The sequence below is a fragment of the Salmo salar genome, chromosome ssa19, assembly GCF_905237065.1.
Source record: "Salmo salar chromosome ssa19, Ssal_v3.1, whole genome shotgun sequence".
NCBI classification, from domain to species: domain Eukaryota; kingdom Metazoa; phylum Chordata; class Actinopteri; order Salmoniformes; family Salmonidae; genus Salmo; species Salmo salar.
In genome coordinates this window covers 7,330,142-7,345,141 of record NC_059460.1, presented here as the reverse complement: position 1 = coordinate 7,345,141, position 15,000 = coordinate 7,330,142, and the positions used below count along the sequence as shown (strand labels likewise).

The window sequence follows — 15,000 nt, the reverse complement described above, 5'->3', positions numbered from 1 at the left end:
CATTATATTATGTTAGGAGAGTACATAGACACAAATAATCACACAGCCATTTTCCAAGCAAGCATATATGTCACATAAACCAAAACCACAGCTAAATGCAGCACTAACCTTTGATGATCTTCATCAGATGACACTCCTAGGACATTATGTTATACAATACATGCAAGTTTTGTTCAATCAAGTTCATATTTATATCAAAAACCAGCTTTTTACATTAGCATGTGATGTTCAGAACTAGCATACCCACGAAAACTTCCGGTGAATTTACTAAATTACTCATGATAAACGTTGACAAAATACATAACAATTATTTTAAGAATTATAGATACAGAACTCCTTTATGCAATCGCTATGTCCGATTTTAAAATAGCTTTTCGGCGAAAGCACATTTTGCAATATTCTGAGTACATAGCTCGGCCATCACGGCTAGCTATTTTGACATCCGCCAACTTCGGGGTCACCTAAACTCAGAATTACTATTAGAAAAATTGGATTACCTTTGCTGTTCTTCGTCAAAATGCACTCCCAGGACATCTACTTCAACATCAAATGTTGTTTTGGTTCCAAATAATCCATAGTTATATCCAAATACCTCCGTTTTGTTCGTGCGTTCAGGTCACTATCCGAAGGGTAACGAGCGAGCGTATTTCTTGACAAAAAAGTTCAAAATATTCCATTACCGTACTTAGAAGCATGTCAAACACTGTTTAAAATCAATTTTTATGCGATTTTTCTCATAAAATAGCGATAATATTCCAACCGGGCAACGTTGTATTCATTCAAACACTGAAAGAAAAACATGGCGATTTCTCGTGACCGCGCATCTCCAGCCTCACTGTCCCCAGGCTGACCACTTACAAATCTGCTGCTGTACTTTACCCAGAGACAGCAGACACCCCATTCCACTTTTTGGCGGCTTTAGAGAGCCAATCAAAGCCTTAGAAAGTGTCACGTTACAGCACAGATGCTGTAATGTTGATAGAGATGCAACAGAAGGACAACAAACTGTCAGACAGGGCACTTCCTGTATGGAATCTTCTCAGGTTTTGGCCTGCCATATGAGTGCTGTTATACTCACAGACACCATTCAAACAGTTTTTGAAACTTTAGAGTGTTTGCTATCCAAATCTACTAATTATGTGCATATTCTAGTTACTGGGCAGGAGTAGTAACCAGATTAAATCGGGTAGGTTTTTATCCGGCCGTGCAAATACTGCCCCCTAGCCCCAACAGGTTTTAACTGAACTCAATACAATACAAGACAACACAAAGGAAGTAGATTTGCCTTTGGCCTCAAAAGGAACATATGTGGAAGTCTGTTATGATGGTTTTGCAAACTACTTTGAGATCATGGGACAATATTTTCATAAATGTGCCAGCACTATTGAGAAAAACGGTATCTCGTGTGTCTGGTTTATGTGTAATGTGCCAACAGGCGCAAGATGATGATGCAGAGGGGCCCAACAATGTCATTGAGTACTCCATCATGAAGACAGACCCGGAAAACATCTTCGACATCAACGCAGACACGGGCGAGATCAAGCTCAAGTCCTATATCAAGTCTATGGACATTGTCCAGAACATCACCAAACAGAATGACTGTATCTGGTCTGTGGTGGTCCAGGCCCAAGACAGAGGCTCACCCTCCTTCAGCACCACTACAGTGGTCAAGATAGACATCACAGAGGCGGTAAGAAACAGTGGGAACATCTCCAATGTCACCTATTTAATTTTACAGGGATGAAATTAAACTTGGAATATGCACATGTAACTCAGTTTTTTGTGTAGATGATGCATTAATGGAGATTTAGATTGAAATGGGAGATTTGCACAAAAGTCTCAAGTAAGGACTTGTCTCTGGCACACTTTAATGGCTCTAGTCAAAAGTAGTGCACCATGGGCCTCCTGAGTGGCGCAGAGGTCTAAGGCACTGCATCGCAGTGCTAGAGGTGTCACTACAGACATGGGTTCGATCACAGGCTGTGTCACAGCCAGCTGAGACCGGGAGACCCATGAGGCGGGGCACAATTGTCCCAGCATCGTCTGGGTTAGGGAAGGTTTGACATCGCGCTCTAGTGACTCCTGTGGTGGGCTTACTTCGGTCGCCAGATGTACGGCGTTTCCTCCGACACAATGGTGCGGCTGGCTTCAATGTTAAGCGAGCAGTGTGTCAAGAAACAGTGCGGCTTGGCAGGGCAAAATTAATGCGCTATAGTGGCTTTGGTCAAGAATCGGGCATAATAGTGATTTTGGTTAAAAAAAATTGTGCATGGGAAATGGATAACGTTGCGATCTGTAAAATTGAAATTGAAACAGCTAGCTAGCTTACTTACAGAACATCTATGCATACATACTTTAGCTATCTAGCTATCAATTCTGGCTAACTGCCAGGTGAAACAATTCAAGGTTGAAATCAATGCGACAGAGGCATTGAGCCATGGGTTTTAGTTTGATCAAATCCCCACTAGTTAGCTATCCCCTAGCTAGTTGGGAAATACAAGACCACACACAGCTCAAACCGACTTACACGCTCACTATATGCTATAACTATGTAATAACCAGGGCATAGAGATTTTCCTGGTCAGACCACGTGCTTAGGAAAAACTCTCGGCCCTAGTGATCACAAATAGTTCAAGCTGTTCAATAGAACATTCCAACTGAACACAGTAATCCAAACCCAAGATATGTTTGTTAGTTTTCTTTAGGTTTCCACCTTGAAACATCCCTAAACTATTCCCTAAATTATCTAAACTCCTCTAAATGCCAATTTTGTATTTTCAGGTCAAATCCAGATTTTTCTCCTACTTCCTGAGCCTCAAGAAGCATCCCGCAGCTGTGTTTGGGATTTGTTTTAGTGTTGTCACCTTCGCTATTGCAATGACTGTCCTCATTTCCACCCTCATTTACTGCAACACTTTGAAAAAGTCTGGCGTTCAACCTCAGGGCAAGATCAGAAAGATTATACGGAGGCCTGTATAATGCCATAAACAAAGCTTTCCTTGAGATCATCCAGCAGTCTTGGTGTCCCCCATATCATTACACTAAGACTCTTACTGTTTGTATATTGTTTTGGAAGGACACCTGTATTTGTAGCTGGTCATTGTACCATAGCACATGATTTGTGTCTGTGAAAGAGTACAGGAGCACAATATAATATTTTGATCACTCATTTGACATGAAATGGAAGTCCATGATAAACGTTATGGATGAACTGTAAACTCATAACATTTAATTTGCAATTGTGACACTGCATGGTCTCAGTTAATAATGGGTGCCCATCTAATCCTTCTGATCTTGTCTCAATCAAAAAAACTGTCAATGGGACAGGAATTATCATTCCAGACAAACTCAGACTAGTATTTTGCAGATCCACATTTTGCAAACAGATTGTGTTAGCACTGACCAAGCGTTGGTAGGCGTTTTGGGGGATTTGTTATTTTAATGTAGTGTAATGTTTTCACACTGTGTAACTAGCTTAACACATGTGCGGATTTGGCTGTGGTGGTCTGGCAGTGTAAATGTATTATAATACACTCTGTGTCCCAAATTTCCATAGCCAAATGGCAACACACACATAACCACATATGATAATAACAACTAGGATTTTCCCATGTATACTTGCAGTCTCCCATTTCAGTCCAATGGACATGACTGTGTCTCTCTGTGCTCTTTTACAGACTCAACTCAGGGGCCCTTTGGCATCCTTTTTCGTGCAGAGTAGAGACAAGCCTTTGCACATCTTAGGCATGATCGCTGGTGTCATTGGTCTCATGGTTGTGGGGACAGTCTTCATTTCCACCATCATGTTCATGCGCAACAAAAAGTCCAACAGGATCCTGCCCCACCGCCGCATCCGGAGGCGAAACAAACCACCCGTGACCTTCAAGTTCCCGAACCCTGTAGAGAAACTCCTAATCCAAGAACCAGAGGTCATGGTGGGGGTCAATGTCAACTGTAGCAACTGTAACATAGCGAGCGGACACCCTCTGCCTCCAAACCACAACATGAATGTGATGACTGGACACCATTGGTCTCCAAACCACAATGTGAGCATGGTGAGTGGACGCCATTGGCCACCACCACCGCCCAATGCCCCTGCCCTTCCCCACTGCTCCCTGGAGGGAGGCCAGGGGACAGACAGTGGGTGGTACCGACGGTATTGGGCACAGTAGCACAGATCAAGCCTAAGAGGAACAGGAACAGACCAGTTGACAGTGTGAACGCAGCACTGGTGTCTGAGCTCAAAATGAGACTGGACCAGAGGAGGTTGGCAAACTGCTCTTAGGAGAGCGAGAGAGTGAGTGTGTGTCTGCTTGTGAGTATTGGTGAGTGGGAGTCATGATACTCAATGAAAGATATAATTCATACAGCAACTTTCAAAGTGCTTTACATTGTGTGTGTAGAAGTCAACCACCAATGTGTAGAAGTCATCAGCAGTTGTTTTTTTACTGACAAAAACATGTGATCGTCTGTGCATGTGTGTCTTTGGTTTAAAGTCTGTTCAAATCAAAGTTTATTGGTTGCATACACAGACTTGCAAATGTTATCACAGGTGCAGCGAAATGCTCACATTTCTAGCTCCAACAGTGCAGTAACATTTAGTAATACAATAACAATACACACATAATCCAAAATAAAACAAAACCAACAAACAATTAGAAAGTTCATATTATGGACTGGTGAATCGCTGATCCATTCCTTCTGTTCTTAGTAATTTCAGGTTCTTATAACTTACGTGATGAAGTCATGAACTAGATCTCAGGACAAGGCTGTTATTTGGCTTCTGTCCAAGCTCCTTACAAGAGCTTTTATGACACTTATCCTAACTAAACGGATCAATGGAGAGAGGTGAACTCGTCTGATCACCTGACAAAGAAGATCAACAAGACAACTGCTTGGGAGTCAAGCAAAATGCATCTGAACACGTTAAGGCAGGCACGTTTTGGGGTAAACCAATCACATTGCTGATAATTTGTCACATCTGCCATGTAAGGACCCTTGATCAAACATGTCTAATTTCATCTGTTTGTGTGGTGCATCTCTTTCCAATTGGATTCTCATGTATAGCCCCAAGACAAAAAAAAGCATATATACATATAAGGAGTACAGAGGAAATGTGTGGATTTTAAAACCAAACCAAACATATCCCTTGTATGTGCATCCTCTTATATCTTGAGCCAGCCTTTTAAAGCAATAATTGCATATGTCCTTTAACAACTGTCTAGGGGTTAGGGGGATCCAATGGGATCCAAGGACCAGGATGGTGGTGTTGCCGAGGAAAAGTTTGGGTGTTTACTGTAAGGTGGCTAAAGGATTAGGTTTAATGCCTTACTAATCACTCTGGAACAGTGTAATTCACTGCCCTCTCCTGGAGAAGAAAGGGAAGAATCTATTAACCCTTTGACGCATACAATCACACATTTGTGATCATTGTTGATTGGTCCCTGCAGCGTACCATCGTAAATATGTGATTGGAATAGTAACAACAGAACGTAGCTATGATAAAACAAACACGTCTAAACAGCATCTACACAATGTTTTGTTCTGATGGGAAATAAAGGTCTTCACAACTTTATTTCTCAATTTCACCTTTTATTGTAAAAGATAAATACGAATTTCGTCATCCAAACAACACAAGGTACACATCCACAGCCAAACTCATTGCATAAACCAATCTAAATAACATGTTGCCCTGACAATAAAATATACATAAGTTAACGACTAACAGCTAGATTTGTTTACAATGTACCACATCTCTGGTGAGCACAAGGGAGAAATGTAATATTGTTTAGAAAAGAGATCCCTGTCAGCTAAGCTAAGAGCAGCCATGTTTGTTTGTTTCCAAGCAAAAACTCCCTAATCACAGAATGCCATTCACTATAAGATGCAAATAAACAAAGTGAAAGTCAAAGATGGCAGCGCCCATTGCCTGAAAAATATTAACTTAGTTTTGCCACTTTTTGGCTATTACAAATCTCCGAAGTACTTGTTACAGTGTACACAAGAACCGGAGCACATGACTTGACAAGTCGTTTACCATTTTTGACTTTATCAAAAAGCAAATAGTATCATCACACCAAATATAAGTCTGTTGCGTAGCTGAACCATAGTTATACAGGGATAAAGCCATTTTAGGGTTTTTTTTGGAGAGGGGGGTTAATTTCATTTGTCGGGGGGTTTCAAGTCCATGGAGGGTAGAAATGTGGATTCAACTAGGAATTCCAACTCAGGAACTCATGCCTCTTTCTAGAGCTATGACCTTCCAACTTTAATATCACTGACGTTATAATTTGACCTCGTATTTTTCCTAGTACCCAGTTGTTTTGAAAGCACCATAAGTCAGTCGAGTGAACTATCCCTTCACCTTGTTTTTTATAGCATCTTTGGTCCAACAGATGCTTACGTGACAACCAGAATGCATTACATAATGTCAACAAACATGGTGCATTCGGGAAGTATTCAGACCCCTTGACTTTTTTTACATTTTGTTACGTTACAACCTTATTCTAAAATGGATTATATAGATTTACACACAATACCCCATAACGGCAAAGCGAAGACAGGTTTTTAATCGACATTTTTGCACATTTTTATAAAAAACAGAAATACCTTATTTACATAAATATTCAGACCCTTTGCTATGAGACTCAAAATTGAGCTCAGGTGCATCCTGTTTCCATTGATCATCATTGAGATGTTTCTACAACTTGATTGGAGTTCACCTGTGGTAAATTCTATTGATTGGACATGATTTGGAAAGGCACACACCTGTCTATATAAGGCCCCACAGTTGACAGTGCATGTCAGAGCAAAACCAAACCATGTGGTCGAAGGAATTGTCCATAGGGCTCCGAGACAGGATTGTGTCGAGGCACAGATCTGGGGTAGGGTACCAAAAAATGTCTGCAGCATTGAAGGTCCACAAGAACACAGTGGCCTCCATCATTCTTAAATGGAAGAAGTTTAGAACCATCCAATACTCTTCCTAGAGCTGGCCGCCCAGCCAAACTGAGCAATCGGGGGAGAAGGGCCTTTGTCAGGGAGGTGACCAAGAACCGGATGGTCACTCTGACAGACTTCCTTTGTGGAGATGGAGAACCTTCCAGAAGGACAACCATCTCTGCAACACTCCACCAATCAGGCCTTTATGGTAGAGTGGCCAGACGGAAGCCACTCCTCAGTTAAAGGCACATGACAGCGCTTGGAGTTTGCCAAAAACACCAAAGACTCTCAGACCATGAGAAACAAGATTCTCTGGTCTGATGTTCCATCAAAATTGAACTCCTTGGCCTGAATGCCAAGTGTCATGTCTGGAGGAAACCTGGCACCATCCCTATGGAGAAGCATGGTGGTGGCAGCATCATGCTGTGGTGATGTTTTTCAGCGGCAGGGACTGGGAAACTGGTCAGGATCAAGGGAAAGATGAACATATCTCTTACAATGAACTACACAGTATCCTACAGAAACCTGTGGAATCACCAGGCAGCAGACCATCTCCACTTCAATTGGCATTGTCTCAAAATGCCCACAGGTACACCTACATAAAGAAAATCAACATCAGACGAAAGATAGCATGCTCAATAAAACCTGTTTTTGCTTTGTCATTATGGGGTATTGTGTGTAGATTAATGAGGGGGAAAAAACTATTTAATACATTTTATAATAAGGCTGTAACGTAACAAAATGTGAAAAAGTCAAGGGGTCTGAATATTTTCCAAAGGCACTGTAGCTGGCAAATAGCTTAGCATTAGATCATCATAATCAGTACGACCTTCAAAAACGTATTTTACTCACGTGTCCATTACAATCTATGCAAGAATCAGAATGCATGATTTGTCACCAGTGCCTGAAAACATATGAATCTGACATATGCCCAAAGTTATTATTTGTAAGTAAAACAACAGTGAAGGAAGGCAATGCGAGCGCCAGCCAGAAAATGTGCCAGGGGGAAAGAGGGGAAAGAGTTTGAGTTCATGCAAGATCTGTTCTGACTAGAGATGCGTAATGTCTTCATACTTCATCTGGGGAAACAGGGTTAGGGTAGGGGAATATTAACCCAACACCAAAAGGTGTCCATCCTATTCCATTTGTTATGGGGTTTTTTAAATAAAAAAGTACATTTAGAATAAGACAAATTAGACTAAAAGAAAACAAAAGGGGAATGGGGGTTTCAAAAGAAAAAAGACTCATAAGACACTGTGTTTTAATTTATCCATCCCAAAGAGAAAGGAGTATCAAAGGTTAGAGACTAGGGTTAGGGCCCTTGATGCAAAGGTTAGGGTTATGCCAGAAGGTGGATTAGGGTTAGAGGACAGGATGCGGAGGTTAATGTTAGGGTTAGGATGAGGGTTAAGGTTAGGGTTAGAATGAGGTTAGAGTTACGGTTTAGGGGGGTTATTCACCTAATGCCAGAAGGTGGATTAGGGTTAGAGGACAAGATGCAGAGGTTAAGGTTAGGGTTAGGATGAGGGTTAGGAGCTAAAATTAGAGGTAGGGGTTAGAGTTAAGATAAGGGTTCTATTTTCCTAATCAACAGAGCCCAAGAGGCGCGCAGTGGTCCCATATGAGGAGTAATTTGTCACTGTGGTAGGAAGACCCCCCCGCCCCAGACCATGCAGTGTCTGAAGAAATAAAATATAAAAACAAAAAGGAAAATAAGTCCTGAAAGTCTTTAATGAGGGCATCAGTATTAATAAGCACGGTATGCCCTAAACAGGGTATAGGTATTCAAACAATCCAACCTCAAGGTTGTCAAATATTCTAAGTGCTATGGGCCTGTCCAGGGGCCTTATTAAGAATGCTATGTGCTATTGTCCCCAAACGCAAGGGTATTCACAAACCAACCTCAAGGTTGTAAAAAGGAGGAAGTCATGCATTTCAAGATGAACAAAAAACAAATTTGTATTTAAACATTCTTAAATAAATATTTATTTTTGAATTTTTCAAGCACTGCATGGTTCATGTGGTCTTATCCTTGTTGTTTAATTCATGTACCACAGTGTAAAAGGTGTATAATTCATGTACCACAGTGTTTACTGTGGTCCCCATTACGCCACCAGAGGGGAGCTGGTTTCCCAGTTAGTAAGTATACTCTTTATTGCCATTTTCTGTGGATCAAAGACTATTAAAATCGCACTTCTCTCAGATATTCCCTTACAAGTCTTCCAATTAGATATGCTCTAAATATATACTGCAAAAAAAAATAAGGGAACACTTAAACAACACATCCTAGATCTGAATGAAAGAAATAATCTTATTAAATACTTTTTTCTTTACATAGTTGAATGTGCTGACAACAAAATCACACAAAAATAATCAATGGAAATCCAATTTATCAACCCATGGAGGTCTGGATTTGGAGTCACTCAAAATTAAAGTGGAAAACCACACTACAGGCTGATCCAACTTTGATGTAATGTCCTTAAAACAAGTCAAAATGAGGCTCAGTAGTGTGTGTGGCCTCCACGTGCCTGTATGACCTCCCTACAACACCTGGGCATGCTCCTGATGAGGTGGCGGATGGCCTCCTGAGGGATCTCCTCCCAGACCTGGACTAAAGCATCCGCCAACTCCTGGACAGTCTGTGGTGCAACGTGGCGTTGGTGGATGGAGCGAGACATGATGTCTCAGATGTGCTCAATTGGATTCAGGTCTGGGGAACGGGCGGGCCAGTCCATAGCATCAATGCCTTCCTCTTGCAGGAACTGCAGACACACTCCAGCCACATGAGGTCTAGCATTGTCTTGCATTAGGAGGAACCCAGGGCCAACCGCACCAACATATGGTCTCACAAGGGGTCTGAGGATCTCATCTCGGTACCTAATGGCAGTCAGGCTACCTCTGGCGAAGCACATGGAGGGCTGTGCGGCCCCCAAAGAAATGCCACCCCACACCATGACTGACCCACCGCCAAACCGGTCATGCTGGAGGATGTTGCAGGCAGCAGAATGTTCTCCACGGTGTCTCCAGACTCTGTCACGTCTGTCACATGCTCAGTGTGAACCTGCTTTCATCTGTGAAGAGCACAGGGCGCCAGTGGGGAATTTGCCAATCTTGGTGTTCTCTGGCAAATGCCAAACGTCCTGCACGGTGTTGGGCTGTAAGCACAACCCCCACCTGTAGACGTCGAGCCCTCATACCACCCTCATGGAGTCTGTTTCTGACCGTTTGAGCAGACACATGCACATTTATGGCCTGCTGGAGGTCATTTTGCAGGGCTCTGGCAGTGCTTCTCCTGCTCCTCCTTGCACAAAGTCGGAGGTAGTGGTCCTGCTGGTAGGTTGTTGCGCTCCTACGGCCTCCTCCACGTGTCCTGATGTACTGGCCCGTCTCCTGGTAGCGCCTCCATGCTCTGGACACTACGCTGACAGACACAGCAAACCTTCTTGCCACAGCTCGCATTGATGTGCCATCCTGGATGAGCTGCACTACCTGAGCCACTTGTGTGGGTTGTAGACTCCGTCTCATGCTACCACTAGAGTGAAAGCACCGCCAGCATTCAAAAGTGACCAAAACATCAGCCAGGAAGCATAGGAACTGAGAAGTGGTCTGTGCTCCCCTCCTGCAGAACCACTCCTTTATTGGGGTGTCTTGCTAATTGCCTATAATTTCCACCTGTTGTCTATTCCATTTGCACAACAGCATGTGAAATTTATTGTCAATCAGTGTTGCTTCCTTAGTGGACAGTTTGATTTCACAGAAGTGTGATTGACTTGGCGTTACATTGTGTTGTTTAACCTGTTTAGGATAGGGGGCAGTATTGACACGGCTGGATAAAAAACATACCGATTTAATCTGGTTACCACTCCTACCCAGTAACTAGAATATGCATATACTTATTACATATGGATAGAAAACACCCTAAATTTTCTAAAACTGTTTGAATGGTGTCTGTCAGTATAACAGAACTCAAATGGCAGGTCAAAACCTGAGAGATTCCTTTACAGGAAGTGGCCTGTCTGACCATTTCTTGAACTTGTTTTCCATCTCTATCATTTACTAAGGATCTCTGCTCTAACGTGACACTTCCCACGTCGTCCATAGGCGCTCAGAGCCCGGGAAAAAACAGAATGTCGTCATTCCAGCCCCAGGCTGAAACACATTATCGCCTTTCTCAAGTGGCCGATCAAGGGACACTGGCTTATGCGCATGACCCCGACCGCCCCCGCCTTTGGGATTTTTTTCCTCTGTTTGCCGAAAAGGAGATTCCCTGCCGGAATATTATCGCTTTTCTACGAGAAAAATGTCGTAAAATTGATTTTAAACAGCGGTTGACATGCTTCGAAGTACGGTAATGGAATACTTTGAATTTTATTGTCACGAATTGCGCCATGCGCGCGACACTTCTTTACTATTTCGGATAGTGTCTGGAACGCACGAACAAAACGCCGCTATTCGGATATAACGATGGATTATTTTGGACCAAACCAACATTTGTTATTGAAGTAGCAGTCCTGGGTGTGTATTCTGACGAAGACAACAAAAGGTAATCAAACTTTTATAATAGTAAATATGATTATGGTGAGTGCTAAACTTGCCGGGTGTCTAAATAGCGAGCCCGTGATGCCTGGGCTATGTACTTAGAATATTGCAAAATGTGCATTCACCAAAAAGCTATTTTAAAATCGGACATATCGAGTGCATAGAGGAGGTCTGTATCTATAATTCTTAAAATAATTGTTATGCTTTTTGTGAACGTTTATCGTGAGTAATTTAGTAAAATGTTAGCGAATTCCCCGGAAGTTTGCGGGGGGTATGACTATTTTACAGCATTTTAAAGACAAGACTCTCCTTTATCTAACCACACTGTCCGATTTCAAAAAGGCTTTACAGCGAAAGCAAAACATTAGATTATGTCAGCAGAGTACCCAGCCAGAAATAATCAGACACCCATTTTTCAAGCTACCATATAATGTCACAAAAAACAAAACCACAGCTAAATGCAGCACTAACCTTTGATGATCTTCATCAGATGACACGCCTAGGACATTATGTTATACAATACATGCATGTTTTGTTCAATCAAGTTCATATTTATATCAAAAACCAGCTTTTTACATTAGCATGTGACATTCAGAACTAGCATACCCCCCGCAAACTTCCGGGGAATTCGCTAACATTTTACTAAATTACTCACGATAAACGTTCACAAAAAGCATAACAATTATTTTAAGAATTATAGATACAGACCTCCTCTATGCACTCGATATGTCCGATTTTCAAATAGCTTTTTGGTGAATGCACATTTTGCAATATTCTAATAACATAGCCCAGCTACATAGCTTTTGTATCATGATAAGGTGTAGTACTGAAACTTGAGGTCACCTAGCCAGCTACACGTTCAAACAAAGTCAACAACGCAGCCACTGCTAGCTAGCCTACTTCACCAGCCAGCTGTACTGTATCATCTTCGTCATTTTAGTCAATAAGATTTTTGCAACGTAAGCTTAACTTTCTGAACATTCGAGACGTGTAGTCCACTTGTCATTCCAATCTCCTTTGCATTAGCGTAGCCTCTTCTGTAGCCTGTCAACTATGTGTCTGTCTATCCCTGTTCTCTCCCCTCTGCACAGGCCACACAAACGCTTCACATCGCGTGGCCGCTGCCACTCTAACCTGGTGGTCCCAGCGCGCACGACCCACGTGGAGTTCCAGGCCTCCGGCAGCCTCTGGAACTGCCGGTCTGCGGCCAACAAGGCAGAGTTCACCTCAGCCTATGCTACCCTCCAGCACCTCGACTTCTTGGCACTGACGGAAACATGGATTACCACAGATAACACTGCTACTCCTACTGCTCTCTCCTCGTCTGCCCACGTGTTCTCGCATACCCCGAGAGCATCTGGCCAGCGGGGTGGTGGCACTGGAATCCTCATCTCTCCCAAGTGGACATTCTCTCTTTCTCCCCTGACCCATCTGTCTATCTCCTCATTTGAATTCCATGCTGTCACAGTTACCAGCCCTTTCAAGCTTAACATCCTTATCATTTATCGCCCTCCAGGTTCCTTTGGAGAGTTCATCAATGAGATTGACGTCTTGATAAGTTCCTTTCCTGAGGATGGCTCACCTCTCACAGTTCTGGGTGACTTTAACCTCCCCACGTCTACCTTTGACTCATTCTTCTCTGCCTCCTTCTTTCCACTCCTCTCCTCTTTTGACCTCACCCTCTCACCTTCCCCCCCTACTCACAAGGCAGGCAATACGCTTGACCTCATCTTTACTAGATGTTGTTCGTCCACTAATCTCATTGCAACTCCCTCCAAGTCTCCGACCACTACCTTGTATCCTTTTCCCTCTCGCTCTCATCCAACACTTCTCACTCTGCCCCTACTCGGATGGTATTGCGCCGTCCCAACCTTCGCTCTCTCTCTCCCGCTACTCTCTCCTCTTCCATCCTATCATCTCTTCCCTCTGCTCAAACCTTCTCCAACCTATCCCCTGATTCTGCCTCCTCAACCCTCCTCTCCTCCCTCTCTGCATCCTTTGATTCTCTATGTCCCCTATCCTCCAGGCCGTCTCGGTCCTCCCCTCCTGCTCCGTGGCTCGATGACTCATTGCGAGCTCACAGAACAGGACTCCGGGCAGCCGAGCGGAAATGGAGGAAAACTCGCCTCCCTGCGGACCTGGCATCCTTTCACTCCCTCCTCTCTACATTTTCCTCTTCTGTCTCTGCTGCTAAAGCCACTTTCTACCACTCTAAATTCCAAGCATCTGCCTCTAACCCTAGGGAAGCTCTTTGCCACCTTCTCCTCCCTCCTGAATCCTCCTCCCCACCCCCTCCTCCCTCTCTGCGGATGACTTCGTCAACCATTTTGAAAAGAAGGTCGACGACATCCGATCCTCGTTTGCTAAGTCAAATGACACCGCTGGTCCTGCTCACACTGCCCTACCCTGTGCTTTGACCTCTTTCTCCCCCTCTCTCCAGATGAAATCTCGCGTCTTGTGAAGGCCGGCCGCCCAACAACCTGCCCGCTTGACCCTATCCCCTCCTCTCTTCTCCAGACCATTTCCGGAGACCTTCTCACTTACCTCACCTCGCTCATCAACTCATCCTTGACCGCTGGCTACGTCCCTTCCGTCTTCAAGAGAGCGAGAGTTGCACCCCTTCTGAAAAAACCTACACTCGATCCCTCCGAAGTCAACAACTACAGACCAGTATCCCTTCTTTCTTTTCTCTCCAAAACTCTTGAACGTGCCGTCCTTGGCCAGCTCTTCCGCTATCTCTCTCAGAATGACCTTCTTGATCCAAATCAGTCAGGTTTCAAGACTGGTCATTCAACTGAGACTGCTCTTCTCTGTGTCACGGAGGCTCTCCGCACTGCTAAACCTAACTCTCTCTCCTCTGCTCTCATCCTCCTAGACCTATCTGCTGTCTTTGATACGGTGAACCATCAGATCCTCCTCTCCACCCTCTCCGAGTTGGGCATCTCCGGCGCGGCCCACGCTTGGATTGCGTCCTACCTGACAGGTCGCTCCTACCAGGTGGCGTGGCGAGAATCTGTCTCCGCACCACGTGCTCTCACCACTGGTGTCCCCCAGGGCTCTGTTCTAGGCCCTCTCCTATTCTCGCTATACACCAAGTCACTTGGCTCTGTCATATCCTCACATGGTCGCTCCTATCATTGCTATGCAGACGACACACAATTAATCTTCTCCTTTCCCGTTTTGATAACCAGGTGGCGAATCGCATCTCTGCATGTCTGGCAGACATATCAGTGTGGATGACGGATCACCACCTCAAGCTGAACCTCGGCAAGACGGAGCTGCTCTTCCTCCCGGGAAGGACTGCCCGTTCCATGATCTCGCCATCACGGTTGACAACTCCATTGTGTCCTCCTCCCAGAGTGCTAAGAACCTTGGCGTGACCCTGGACAACACCCTGTCATTCTCTACTAACATCAAGGCGGTGACCCGATCCTGTAGGTTCATGCTCTACAACATTCGCAGAGTACGACCCTGCCTCACACAGGAAGCGGCACAGGTCCTAATCCACGCACTTGTCAT

At 44.0% G+C, this 15,000-nt stretch overlaps 1 protein-coding gene across 1 annotated transcript in view; it reads left to right on the top strand.

Moving 5' to 3' along the window:
* The window catches only part of LOC106578368 (cadherin-related family member 1), a 171,823-nt gene extending 166,596 nt beyond the window's left edge, over positions 1–5,227 (top strand). The window contains 3 exon segments of the mRNA XM_045702044.1: positions 1,436–1,690; positions 3,678–4,121; positions 4,124–5,227. Coding sequence (XP_045558000.1) covers positions 1,436–1,690; positions 3,678–4,121; positions 4,124–4,285 — 861 coding nt within the window. The 3' untranslated portion in view covers positions 4,286–5,227.
* The last annotated feature ends 9,773 nt before the right edge of the window (positions 5,228–15,000 follow it).